General features: G+C 42.6%; 1 protein-coding gene across 1 annotated transcript in view; it reads right to left on the bottom strand.

Annotated features, from left to right (window-relative positions):
• The window catches only part of pygb (phosphorylase, glycogen; brain), a 74,643-nt gene that overhangs the window by 13,262 nt on the left and 46,705 nt on the right, over nucleotides 1-14,676 (bottom strand). The window contains exons 8-17 of the mRNA XM_034185726.1: nucleotides 9,960-10,103; nucleotides 7,166-7,258; nucleotides 6,893-7,039; nucleotides 5,596-5,759; nucleotides 4,318-4,432; nucleotides 3,567-3,668; nucleotides 3,331-3,478; nucleotides 2,746-2,804; nucleotides 2,523-2,664; nucleotides 1,984-2,191 (exon numbers count right to left, since the gene is read on the bottom strand). Coding sequence (XP_034041617.1) covers nucleotides 1,984-2,191; nucleotides 2,523-2,664; nucleotides 2,746-2,804; nucleotides 3,331-3,478; nucleotides 3,567-3,668; nucleotides 4,318-4,432; nucleotides 5,596-5,759; nucleotides 6,893-7,039; nucleotides 7,166-7,258; nucleotides 9,960-10,103 — 1,322 coding nt within the window. The remainder of the gene's footprint in view (nucleotides 1-1,983; nucleotides 2,192-2,522; nucleotides 2,665-2,745; nucleotides 2,805-3,330; nucleotides 3,479-3,566; nucleotides 3,669-4,317; nucleotides 4,433-5,595; nucleotides 5,760-6,892; nucleotides 7,040-7,165; nucleotides 7,259-9,959; nucleotides 10,104-14,676) is intronic.

Genomic DNA, 14,676 nt, shown 5'->3' with positions numbered 1-14,676 from the left:
TTATTAATAAATATTTATTGGAGCATGATGCCCTTTGAGTGTTGTATTGTACATTGATTTTGCCTTATTTAACTTACTGTATAGAAGTATGGGGTAACAACTATAAGAGTTCACTTCATCCCCTCGTTATATTACAAAAACGCGCAGTTAGAATTTTGCATAAAGTAGGATATTTAGACCACACAAATGAATTGTTTATCAGGTCAAAATTATTAAAACTGACTGATTTGGTAAAGTTTCATACTGCATTACTAATGTTTAAAGCCAATAAAAATGAACTGCCATGTAATATACAGAAACTGTTCTGTAAGAAAGAAGGACAGTATGGATTGAGGGGATGTGGTAACTTTATAGTAAATTATGTAAGAACTACTCTGAAAAGTTGGTGTGTGTCGGTATGTGGAGTTAAATTATGGAATCATTTGGACAACCACATTAAATTCTGTGGAAACATTTATAAGTTCAAAAAGAAATATAAAGAAATTATGTTAGCACAGTACACAAACGAGTAAAAATGTTTATAGAGTTAGTAAGAAGTGTAGACTATTGTATAGACATTGAACAGTATTTGGTGTATGACATTATGTCAGTAATGATCAGGGTGCAAGACTATTTGTAATTGCTTAGAAGGTAAAAATGTGTTAAACTTTAAATGAATTGAAAATAATGGAATGCCATCGATGCAATTGTTAGTACCTAACTATATTCTAATGTAGATATAAAATGTAAATATGAAATTGTTCTATTCTGTTATTTTCTGATTTCTATCTTATTTGAGTGTATTTAACTGTGGATAGTAACGGGTGTACGGGGTGGGCGTTTATAAGCTTTTGCTTCAGCCCCTGCCCTTTTGGCTGCACATAATTTGAGAAATTGAGTTATTGTTGTATTTTTGTTTTTTTAATTTATGTTAGTAAGAGTTTATGTTGGTATTTTGTTTTGTTTATGTGCGTGCTGAATAAACTCATTCATTCATTCATTCATTCATCCTCTAAACATGGTAAGTGGAGTTGATTCCAAAAAGCTCTATTCTGGTCTCATCTGACCACATGACCTTCTCCCATGCCTCCTCTGGATCATCCAGATGGTCACTGGTGAACTGCAAACGGGCCTGGACATGTGCTGGCTTGAGCAGGGGGACCTTGTTGCCCTGCTGGATTTTAAACCATGACAGCATCATGTGTTACTAATGTAATCTTTGTGACTGTGGTCCCAGCTCTCTTCAGGTCATTGACCAGGTCCTCCTGTGTAGTTCTGAGCTTTCTCAGAATCATCCTTACCCCACAAAGTGAGATCTTGCATGGAATCCCAGGCCGAGGGATATTGACAGTCATCTTGTGTTTCTTCCACTTTCTAATAAATAATCATAGCGGTTGTTGTCTTCTACCAAGCTGCTTGTCTGTTGTCCTGTAGTCCATCCCAGCCTTGTGCAGGTCTACAGTTTTGTCCCTGGTGTCCCTAGACAGCTCTTTGGTCTTGGCCATGGTGGACAGGTTGGAGTGTGATTGATTGAGTGTGTGAACAGGTGTCTTTTATACAGGTAACAAGTTCAAACAGGTGCAATTAATACAGGTAAAGAGTGCAGAATAAGAGGGCTTCTTAAAGAAAAATTAACAGGTCTGTGTGAGACAGAATTCTTGCTACTTGGTAGGTGATCAAATACTTATTTGCAGCAGTAACATACAAATAAATTATTAAAAAATCATACATTGTGATTTCCGGAATTTTTTTTTTTTTAGATTATGTCTCACACAGTGGACATGCACCTAAGATGAAAATTTCAGACCCCTCTATGATTTCTAAGTGGGAGAACTTGCAAAATTGCAGGGTGTTCAAATACTTATTTTCTTCAGTGTATATCAGATTTTAGATTCCACTAATTAAAATTTGCATTTTTTTCTTCCTTTGAATCATTGTTGCTAATTGAAATTGACACCAGTTACAGTTTTTGAATCCTGTGAGATGTCCAGAATCTGTCCTCACCCGGTTTTGTCCACCTCCTCCACATCCTTCACCCTCATGCCGAAAATAAAGAGGTTTTCCTCGCCGGCCTCCTCGGCCATCTCCACCGTGGCCCCGTCCATGGTCCCAATGGTCAGTGCCCCATTCAGCATGAACTTCATGTTCCCTGTTCCAGAAGCCTCGGTGCCGGCCGTGGAGATCTGCTCCGACAGGTCGGCAGCAGGGATCACTGGATGAGGAGCAGACCAGACCACATGAACACGGGGTTAGAACCAACAACAGCTCAGCTCTTATACGACCTCAGCAGGACAAGTATTCAATAAATAAATAGAGCAAAACTCTGCCGGCCCCTCGGACTCCAGAGACATCAAACCACCAAGTGGTAGAATTCCAGTGGTGTTGGCAAGATCTCATGACCTTGACCTTGCCAACAAGCCAGTTGTTGATCCCACCCACCAGGTTGACGACGCCCCCTCAGTCTGTGATTGGCTGAGGGGTAAAAACAGAAAATGACATTTTTAATGTATAGAAGAAACGATGTGAGTCCTCGTTTTTCAGACCTTTCTCTGCCAGCGACACTCTATAGTTTTCCAGGTAGATCAGCTTCAGTTTGTCTCCCACCGACACATCATTATTGATCACATGACCCACCGAGGTGATCAGTTTGATGATCAGCTTCGCCATGTGGTAGCCAGGAGCTGCCTGCAGGGGGCGATACTCAAAACATTAAAGAAAACCTTCAAACTCAACTTCATGAAATTTGTTTATTTTTTAATACCGTACTTTTCCTCCGATCATCACCGTCCTGGGGACAAACTCTTTGTTGGGCTCCAGTTTGAGACCTGAAACCAAAAAATGTCAAAGTCAAGACTTCAAAATTCATTAGAGAAGCAAACAGGGAACCCCACAGGGGGAACCCCTGTTATTCTAAAGCCAAAAATTCATTGGTTTTTCTGAAGGTCATGCCCCACCCCTCCTCATGACCACAGTAACAAAAGGAGGTGCTAACCTACTGCTATCTACTGATTGGCTCATAGCAATGTGTCATCACCCTGTGACAGCTTATGTACTATACAGAATCCAGTCAAAAACATGCATGCCATTTTAAATGTCCACACAACTCGGTGGAAACCTGACTTTGGAATCCACTGGGTCGTGCGCCCAATGTGCCCAAGTTTTTGTACCTTTTAATTAAGTCCGTTATTGTCTGTCTGCTGCTGGAGAACACAGTCTTTAGTCCGGTACAATAGATGTTCTACAGTCAACATGCCAAAGCAGCATCGTGCCCATAGAGCAAGTTTTTTTCTTTTCTCAAACAGCCCGTAGGGCACCAGTTTTGCTTGCGGCAGTAGGTGGGGTTTTACTTACGGTTGTAGAGCGTGATGACGTGCAGGCAGTTGAGCAGCTGCCTTTTATACTCATGGATCCGCTTCACCTGCACATCAAAGAGGGACTCTGGGTTTATGTGGATCTGGTTCTGCTTCTGGAGGAAGGCAGAGAACTTCTGCTTGTTCTCCTGATGGACACAGAACAAACAGATCCACTTCTGTTGAGCAACTGTAACCCATTTTTGTTTTCCAGTTTGAAATCTGAGGAGTTTGCACCTGTTTGACTCTCGCAATCTCTCTGATGAAGGCCTCGTCGTTCTCGTACTGAAGGACTTTCTTCAGGTCAAAGAGATCAGTCAGGAAGTTGTCACCGATCCTCTGATCAACACAGAAACAGAAGGTGACCCCAGTGCAAGGAGGACAAAAACAAACATGGTAGCGTAATGATTTGGACCAGGTGGATTAGTGGGAGTTTGACTGTCAACCTTTAGACCTGGATTCTGTTTCAGCTACTGTCTGTGTCCTTGGACCTTCATCTGCACTGTGTCAGTCCACCCAGCTGGAAACAGGTCCCGGTCTGGTCGAGAACTCCTCCACTCTCACTCGCTTCACGCTACAGAACCCAGGGACGAGCCCCGCCCCGGGCATCAGGCGGCATGAAGAAGTCTATTGCACTCTGAATATATTTTACTTCATGCAGGAAGGAGGTACAGAGTTCCTCTTTGTAAATAAAACCGACACAGACGCTCGTTTATCCCGCTGTCAGCAAGGCTCTTAAATGAGTGGACGGCTCAGGGTGGACAGGAAAGACCGTATAAGGTCATGTGATGCTGAATTTGCACTAAGATGATTTTCTTGATTATGTATTTGTATTTTGATCTATGATGTCATTGTTTTTGATGGATGCAGCAGACCCCCCCCCCCCCCCCCGACACACATCTCCCCGGGGAGACTAATAAAGACACTTTCAAGAACTAACGTGTCAACAGCCCACCAATGACCTTTGACCCATCAGGTGTGTTTGTACCTCAACGATGACATCGACGAGGCCGGGGTTACACAGCAGCAGCCAGCGGCGTTGCGTGATGCCGTTTGTTTTGTTCTGGAACTTCTCTGGCTCCACCTGGTGGAAATCCTTAAAGCTACAGAAAACAAAACTAAGCTGAGTGATGGACAGGAAGCAGCAGGTTCATCCAACGACTCAGAACACGACAACATGAAAACAAACAAACAAATATTCGCACACGGACTCTGAGGGATTACGGGTTCAGTCAGTTCTTAGTGTAACCAGACTGAATCAAGCGGATTAGAAACGATCTGAGAGTCACACAGAAGCTGACTCAGCAAAGCCATCTACAGGCCCGCCAGACGTACCATCCATCCACCAGGGGGCAGTACAACAAAACCTGTGTTACAAATGAAACTCTTCAAATGGAGTCTTTCAGGTCCAAGATTTACAATGTTTGAGAGCAAGCAGCAGCTCAAAAAATGAGGGGGTGGAGCCAGAAGACACCCATCAATGAACAGACACTCCCCTCGCATATGACGCACTCAATGATTGGCTGCTTTTAAACAAACTATCATCACATGCATTTTTTTCCACATTAGTCTGTTAAAGGTCTCACAGCAAAACTCTAAACTTTATTTAACATGTTTTCTTTTATTGCTCATTTCTCAGCAAACATTTAAATAAACAAACAAAAAAATAACATCAGTTTGTTTTCTTTGGCCAATAATATAAAAATGACTCAATAATGTGTAGAAATTATCAAACATGTCTCCACATTCTGAATTATTAATTATTAGCAACAATCAATAACACTAATTGATCGACTGTAAGGCCTTTATTCCGCCTTCAATAACTGATCAATAACTGTGATTGGACAGTACCAATTAATTTAAGCAGCTGCCTGCAGGGGGTGATATTTCACTTCCCGTAACTTATTTTCAGATCAGCTGTCAAACTCAGCTTATCCAGATGCGCTGATGTCATCACTTCACACGGCAGCCGTAAGGAAAAGAAACATTTTTCTCATCCGTTCTTGTGTCCTCACATCTTTAATAGGCGGAGCCATGACATTCAGAAAGACCAACAAAGACACAAAACCAGATGGACTCAAATTCTTGGAAATCAAAGGGGCGTGTCCTTCCATATGACATCACTGTGAATGTGTGACACTGAAGCTTTTACCGATCTAAATAACACTGATGCTCCCTACAGCGCCCCCCTCAGGGCTAACCCTGTCCTGACATTTGTTCTCAGCTGGAATGAACACTAGGGGGCACTGTGGGGTGTTGCACTCACACAGTGCTCTTGACAATGTTGGAGTGGATCTGGGCGACTCCATTGACGGCGTGAGACCCGACCACGCACAGGTGGGCCATGTTAATCCTCTTCGGGTCTCCTTCCTCAATAATAGACATCCGCCGGACACGATCCGTGTCCCCAGGAAACATGGCCGCGATTTTCTGGGAGGAAAACATCCAAACATTAAAAAAAACTAAATAAATAAAAAACATTCACAACTTCCTTCTTTATTCCTCACAAAGTCGACTCCTGAATATCAGACGTTTGAGTTCAGCTCAACGCGACCCCTCATTACATCATAATGACATCACTGTGCAAATGTTCGCCACCTTTAACCACAGTTATCTTCACACATGAAGAAGACCTGAGCAGAACCTGGGTTTGGTTTTTTGGACCTTTGCTTCTTGTTCCTCAGATACGACATGTTGGTTCAGGTCACGGACTTTACCATTGTCAAAAAGGTTTGTGCAAGAGGATTAACAGAGCCAGCAAGTCCTCCCCCGCCCAGCCGGCCGCCACAGAGTCCTCCCCCCGACAGAGCACCCACCCGCCCGCCGCAGAGTCCTCCCCCCGACAGAGCACCCGCCCGCCCGCCGCAGAGTCCTCCCCCCGACAGAGCACCCGCCCGCCTGCCTGCCACAGAGCGACTCCCCACCCGCCGCTGAGTCCTCCCCCCGACAGAGCACCCACCCGCCCGCCGCAGAGTCCTCCCCCCGACAGAGCACCCGCCCGCCTGCCTGCCACAGAGCGACTCCCCACCCGCCGCTGAGTCCTCCCCCTGCCCGCCTGTTACAGAGTTCATTCTTCAGCAAGTCCTCTGTTCAGTCAGAGTCAGTGGATAAAAACAAAAACACTACTGTATATTCAGCTGTGACACAGGATCAGTGAACGTCTTATTTTGGATCATGCTGAACAGTAAAACAAAGACAAACCTGTGAAGCTGCTTGTGAAGCTTTACAGCTAATCACATGGTTGCCACCAGAGGCCACTGTTGCTTGTTTAGAGTCATTACGTTTCATCCAATAAGCTGGGTTACTATGGAAACTGAGCAGTTTGAGGTTTCACATATTCACAAACAAGAGTATTTGTTTTAGAGGCAATAATCTGAAGGTCATGTGGAACGTTTCCTGGTCCAGACTAACGCTCAGAGCGACTGAACGCATCGTTTCCTCGTTACACACATCGGCGTCAAACAAAGAAAAAACTTTAGGTTCAGCTTTGAAGTACGGGACGGGCTCAGCTGAGGTAGATACAATGCAGAAGACCTCTTGGGTCCTCAGGAATCAGGTCTTACATCTAGGTGTCGCTGGTTGATCTCGTAGATGATGCTGAGGTGTCGAGGCAACAGCTGCTCGAACAGGAAGACGGGCCAGCGCTCCAGAGCCTCGGGCAGGACCGTGTGATTGGTGTATGCACACGTATGACGCGTGATGTCCCACGCCTGAAACACACAGCCACTGCACAGTAAGACAGAGGTCAGAGGTCAGCAGCAACACCAATCACGTCAGAGCACCGCAGAGTCCACCAGCGGGAGGGTTCAGACTCAGTCAGCCGAGTATGAGCAGACCTTGTCCCAGTCCAGCTTTTCCATGTCCACCAGGATCCTCATCAGCTCAGGGATTGCCAGAGCCGGGTGGGTGTCATTCAGCTGGATCGCCACCTGAGAACAGAGCGAGAAGACCGTTTACCACCACAGAAGAAGAAACACGAGCACGCACACAATCCACGCGGCCGCTTCAGATGACTCGGGAGACAGCAGAGAGACGTTTTAAGGCAAAGGAGGTCAAACCTGAGCACATCACACCTGTTCATGGACGCGTGTGTCCAACATCTAAGAAACAGGTGGTGTTTGACGGACGATCTCATGGAACAGGGAAATATTTAAGGTCACTCAAAATGGAGATGATGTTCTATGATGTGTAAATGGACGCGTTTTCATCCAATGAAGAGACTCAAAGGGCTTTAAACACACACACACACACACACACACACACACACACACACACACACACACACACACACACACACACACACACACACACACACACACACACACACACACACACACACCAGGATAGTGGTGGGCACAGTTCAGCTAATCTGATAACATAATTATCAACGCTAATGTTTTTGTTAGCGGATTAGCTTTTCAGATAACTTTTAAAACCATCATCAGACCAATTATCTTCCAATAAATTTAGTTCCAATAACTTTTTTTTTTTTTTTTTTTTTTGCTGGTAACGTGAGCAAAGTTTAACAGTCTAAAATGTTTGTAAACCCTAAAATCAAACATTTTAGTCAGTTTGTGGTGTGTTTGTAGCAAACTGGCTGCCTGTCGTTTGCTGATGACCTCATCATTAAGTGACAGACGTGACTGGCCGGTCGAGGCAGGGAGCATTGTGGGTAGTGTAGTTCAGGTTCACTTTGGACGTTACATTGAGTGAGTCCGCTCGACACAAAAACAAAATGGACTAATTTTAACATTATTTTATTTCTTTGTGGCTGACAGGATAATTTAATCGCCAAGACTCAGTGGGGGAGAGGAGCTCTCATGGCGCAGCTGTGTACAGAGGGACTTTTCTTCACCGTCACCTTTTCTTCAGATGAATCCCACTGAAACTAACAGGTTAATTTATATTTACTTCGTGTCTTTTATTCTGCCAATCAATGCATTAATGGACGTATTTCGGTTGTTTAAGTCGCAGGGTTCAAAGTGTGTGAAAAAAGCAGCAACTTTTTAGTTCGTGTATCTAATACTGAGAAACTGACTTCTAATACTGTGTTTTACTGCTTTTGATAGATGATGACAGTGTTTGGGGTTTTATTTTTTTATTCATTCATTTTTCATGCATTCTTATGTGTTTGTGATCCTTGAATTTACCCAGAAGCAAAAAGTGAAAGTGAAACTAGTTCATCAGAAGCTGAGTGTAATCTGATGTGGCCACGTCCGAATCAATACTAAAAGTTATTGATTATCTGTAATAAAGATAAATTTTTTTAGCAGTTTATTGGTTTATCATAAAAGATAACGTTTCAGTTATTGGATTAATGGTTATCAAAGCTAACTTTTTGGTTAGCTGTGCCCACCACTGCACCGGGAGTATATTAGTAATGTGGTGTAATAAGCATGAGGACCCTCTGTCCACAAGAGGACCATCTGGCCTCGAGTCCACCTCTTTAACCAAATTCCGGCATAAAGTAGCAGGAATGGACTGTCTGGGGGTCCACAAGGGAGAATGGAGGACCAGCCTAGTCTGGAAGAAGTGTTCAAGATGTACGATTAATGAGGACCCAGTTAGAAACAGGACCAAAGGAAGAAACCAGATTCTAGTTCAGGTCAGCTTCCACCAGGGACCTTCTTTAAGGCCTGCTTGTTACTTTTTGGGAATAAAGAGCAGTTTCGTTGGTGGCACTTTTTGAAGATGACAAGATGTTGATGAAGGAGGAAGCCAGAAGAATGAAAGACTTTGGAAGCCAGAGGAAGTGCCAGGATCAGGAGTGTAGTGTGGTCCAAGACTTGAGACAAAGGTTAAAGGTCAGGTTTATAAGACCAACAATGGTGTATGGTGCTGAGACATGGGCAGTGAGGGGAGTGCAGGAGAAGTGAGAACACTGAGATGGATGTGAGCAGATACAAAGCTAAATAGAAAAAAGAAGTGAGGGGATTAGAGGAACATCTCAGAAGGTCCAGGAAAGTAGTTTGAATGTGATGAGATGATGACTATGCCATTAAGAACGGGATGAACATAGATGAGTACAGGTAGAGTAGAAGGAGACAGAGGTTCAGGGACAAATGGCAGAAGGTCCACTAGAACCATCTACATATGTTTTCTTAGACCTGAAACATCTTAACGATCGAAACTTTCTACACATTACATTACACAACACGGCAATAAGCTCAGCTGCTGAACGTTCATCATGTTTGTGGAAAGCGTCAGTGAGATGAAGTCCTGGAACTCTGACGTCAAACCTCAACATGTGGACAACCAGTATGGCGTTACACTCGGCACAAGTAACTGTTTTACTTTTTGAAATTTTAAGACTGAAATATCTCCAAAAAACGGCATTTTAGGCCAATCAAAAGTTAAGGTTATTTGTTCACTCAGTTACAGACTGATGTTACAGAGGGTTAAAAGGCAGAACGGAATCTGGATCATGACGCACCTCGTGTCACGTTATGGTGGGTTCAGGGTAAGTAGTATAAGGGAATCTGGATGGGGAAGTGGATCGGCCCTGTCCAACCCAGACGAGTGAAAGACTTCAATACGGGACCAGATACCGATACAGGTACGGATCGGCCCCTCTCTAGTTAATACATGGTGTAATATGTACGTGGAGGTGAGACGAGACGTAACCTTAACCTTCTCTGGGAACGTGTCAAATGATGTCCTGATTGGGTCTCTGCAGCCAAACTTGGAGGATTTGAACCTGCGGATGATGTCCTGCAGTGTGGCAGCGACCACGAAGTATTCCTGCTTCAGACGCAACTCCTTCCCCTCGAAAAACTACAGAAACACAGAGGGACACATTACAGACCAGGTGGGTCCAGGCCCAGGGAATTAAACAGACTCATTAGAACGTGTCCTGACCCAGTTTAAAAAACACAAACCAGAGCCACTAAAATAACCTGTGCAGTCCAGGACCAGGAAGCATCATCAACCCAGTAACCATGGTAACTGAATTATTAATGTGTGATGACTTAACAAGTTAACAGCAGTGATAACAGGGGTGGCCAAAGAAGGCCGTCCCACCCGAGAATCTAACTCGTAATGATGAGTCACGACTTTACAATTTGTTATGTCTCAGGGCGCCATGGTAAGCTGTATCAATTCTGTGAAGACACTGAGCAGAGGCCCGCATGTACAAAACATCACCAGAGTCCAGCACTGATAAAAATGTGGCAGCAACAAGCCACTTTTTTTTTTTTTTTTTTACATTAAAAGAAAAGCACAACTTATTATGAAAATAAAAACTCAATTTCAGTCTCAGTTTTTTTCACTAGTTGAAGAACATGCGTTGTGAAATTTAGGGAGTCATCAATTAAAATACCCAGATATTTATAAGAACTAATCATCTCTATGATCTTTCCGTCCAGGGTGACCACAGCAGGGACGAGTGCTCTGAGCTTTGAGTTACTAAAGATCATGAGTTTGGTCTTTTCAGCATTAAGAACAAGCTTTAGCTGATGTAGGTTATCCTGAATAACAAAAGCATCCTGCAGGTGCCTAATGGCCAGAGCAAGTGTAGATGCACAGCACTAAATGACTATGTCATCTGCATAGAAATGAACATTAGCAGAGAACACATTTTGACCCAGATTATTTACATAGTGTAAATAAAAGAGGACCTAAAATAGAACCCTGTGGTACACCCTTGGAGACTGATACAAATTCAGAGCATAGACCATCATGTGTAATGCACTGAGATCTGTCACTAAGATAGTCCAAAAACCAGACAAGTGATTGCTCAGAGAGTCCTGACCGAAAAAGTCTCATCTTTAAAACATCATGATCAACCGTATCAAATTCTTCAGACAAGTCTATAGAAAGCGATACACAGTGCTGTTTCTTATCAAGTGCTACCGATGTGTCATTAACCACTTTTAGAGCAGCTGTGACCGTACTGTGCTTTTTCCTAAAGCTTGACTGATATGTACAAAGAATGTCATTGATAGGACAGAAACTGTTTTAATTGGTTACTAACCAGAGTTTCAAGGATTCTGGCCGGCACTGATTAAGTCTGATATCGGGCTATAGTTCTTTAAGCAAGCTGGGTCACCGCCCTTCAATAACGGGAGCACAAACACGGATTTCCACAGCCTTGGAACAACCTTAGTTTCCAATGAAAGATAAAAAAACATATGTCAAAGACCTTGCTATAAAATCAGATCACTTTCAGGAAGTAAGGTTCAGTTAGATCAGGCCCTGATGGTTTTCTAGGATCTGTATTTTTTTTAAGGCTTTGCAAATGTCGTGCACAGAAAAAGGTTCAAGATAAAAAAATGTTTTAAAAAAACTTGTCCAGTATCCACCAGCACAGCAGAACTGGGCTTCCCCGATGTTGAATGAGTAGAATCAAACAAGGAGCCAGAAGATAGAAAAAGCTCATTGAAAGGGTTCAAGATCTCCATCTTGTTCTGCACAACAGTGGAGTCCTTCATAACACAGGTAAGTTAGAAAATGAGAACTTCTATTCACAGAAAGTGAGTTTATGGTTTTCCAGAACATCCTTGGGTCACTTAAATTTTCAGTGGTAATATTCTGATTTGGCTTTCTTAATTAAAGGAAAAGAAAACCCACTGATATAATACAGCTGGGAAGACAGACTGTGCTATAAACTAATGATTGATGCATATCAATGAAAATAACTAATATCCATCTCAAAAGTCAGCATTTAATGAGCTGTCTGAGAAAATCAGGCGGGTGGCCATGTAGGTGTCACCAATTGCCCTTCAGATAGATTGATTAGGCATAGTGATGTTTATTTTTTTCATCAGACTAAATTTTACCCCATTTTTGGTCAATTCAAAATTTGATGTCAAAACACCCAGAGAATCAATGACTTTCAAATATATAGTAAAAATGGCAAACTGACAAAGCAATTTTCAAATCCGAGCACATGGTTAGAAAAACTGAGCATGAGGCATCATCGGGGAGACCCTGAACCTCTGTAAACCATTGTCTGTTCGGTGGAACTTTTCCTTATATTTCTATAATCACTTTTTGAATTTTATAGGCCAATGCTTTTAGGGCCAAATCCTGGTGAGCGGGAAATTTGAAATCCCTCATATATTTGTCAATATTTTGCCTATTTCAGTAAATAAGGCATCATTTAATGTGTTTTCCAATAAGGGGAGTTAATTTATGTAATTAGTTTTATGACCAGAGATCAAGGTCATTGACAAAGGTCAAGATTCTGCAATTTGTTTTTGCCAATTTTTCATATTCAGCAGTATGTATTATCACCAGAATTGATAACATTGAGCTTTTAATGAATCAGTGTGATACAAGAGATTATTGCCTTTATATTGATATGCAATATGACTGTTTAATAGATTTCAGGTCTTTAAGGTCGGAAAAGTAAGGTTCTTTGAAATCCCACTCTATTTCATCAAATTTGAATCTCCTCATTATTACAGTCAATATTTTACCTATTTCAGCAACCAAAGTATTAATTTATGTGTTTTCAGATATAGGGAGTAGAACTAATCAAGGTCTTTGCGTAATTCCAAGGTCAATCTTCAAAATGAAAGGTATTTTTTTTGCTTTTTATGGACAGAAAAAGTGTCAGAATACAGGTACTGTATCACATGATCATAATATCTTATTTTTGTTTAGCCAAGATAAACCCCATTATGAAAATAAACTAGACCATCTTTCTCTGGGTTTGGACATCAAATTCTGAATTGACCAAAAATTTGGTCAAATTTGGTCTGATGAAAAAACAAACTTTATCATGCCTGATCAATCTATTTGATGGGTAATTGGTGAAAATTTTATCAAAATCCGAGTCGGCCATCGAGACACCTACATTGCCACCCACCTGATTTTCTCAGAGACAGCTCCTTAAGCAGAATTTGACAATTTCATAAATGTCGCCTTTGACACAATTTTAACCAACCAGAAAAAACACCCGGATCACTTGTGGCACTGCTGTACTGTGTAGCATGAGCACAGAAAGCTACAGATGGTGAACACGTGCTGATGGAAAAGTCCTCTCTCCCTCACTCACCATTTTCCTGCTGAGCAAACATGAAGCCTTTCAACTTTAAAATAAACTACATTTCTAAATGTATCATGAGCGGCACTCACAGGAGTAACAAGATAAAGACTGAAGGATTTTGGTGGTTTTCGTGTTCAGTGGAGTGAATCTCTGTTCAGCTGTCCTCTTCAGCTGCACTCTGAGCTGTGGCTTCACAGCCCTGGGGCATTAAAGTGGCTGATTTTCAGTAACAATTCAGTTTGTTTTTTGGAACAGACCATTTGAACCCAAGAGCTGGGTGGAAATTTGTGATTACCGGTGGATTAAAGCTCATCTCTGGTGCGTGCTCGCAGAAGAAGCAGCTCGCCTTCAGCGCAGAAACATCCCTCCTCCCCTCCTACTGTTCAGCAGTACACAGAACAGTCAGCACTGGAGAGGTTTCACAGATGTGGTTTCTCTCCAGTATCGGAAAATCCCGCAGGTTGGATCGGGAATCTGCAAATTACGTCCAATCTGCGAATTACGTCGGTATCGGAACCCAATACCAATCCGGGATGTTGATTGCCACTTATATGCTTTGCCCTTCTATACTGGAGGGTGACACTGGCAGAGTTGCGAACCTCTGTTCCCATGTGATGTCACAGATCGCTGTTACAGCAGCCAACACGGCCACCTGCTGGTGGCTTTAGGCCAGCCGTACAAAAACACTTAACTTTAACATAAATGATCACACATACCTACAACTTTTCATATGGGCTCTCAATATCATAATCTACCAACCCAGTCATAAATTAGCAGTGGGTTTTCTTTTCCTTTTAGGAAGAACATTTATTTGAGTTGTCTAAAAACAAGCCAATCTGAGGTGGAACCTGTGGTTTCTGCCTTGGCCCAGGTGGAGTTCCTCTTATGAACCGTGTCTGCTAGTTCAGAGGAGAACTGGGGCTGATCATGACGCTTTACACTGTACCTCCTATAAGGAGCATGAGCATCTTTATATAACAGCTGAGTGGATCCTTGTCATTTGATTGGTGCTTTGTATGTCACATGACATGGATTAATTCATCCCATTTGTGTTGCATTGCATTTAGAGTGCAGTTTGGTTCCATTTAGAGTGCAAATTTAGTTCCATACTTTTGGTACCATTGCACATGCCCACACGTGCTTGTGCACGCACACACGCAAAACAAATCCTCTGTGCTGTCTGGAGGCTGTTAGCAGGAAGAAAGAATGAAAAGCTTGACTCATTTCTGACGATTTTTTTTCGCTGCACTGGTAGCTGAAAGCTGAAACATACCATTCTAATCAGCTTCGCCTCGTTAAATAGTATATTTCAGCTTTCACCTCATGAAATATTTGTACCATTGAACTCAAACATTC

The sequence above is a fragment of the Thalassophryne amazonica genome, chromosome 13, assembly GCF_902500255.1.
Source record: "Thalassophryne amazonica chromosome 13, fThaAma1.1, whole genome shotgun sequence".
Lineage (NCBI taxonomy): Eukaryota > Metazoa > Chordata > Actinopteri > Batrachoidiformes > Batrachoididae > Thalassophryne > Thalassophryne amazonica.
Note: the sequence above shows the minus strand (reverse complement) of the source record. Positions and strands in the feature narration are given on the sequence as shown.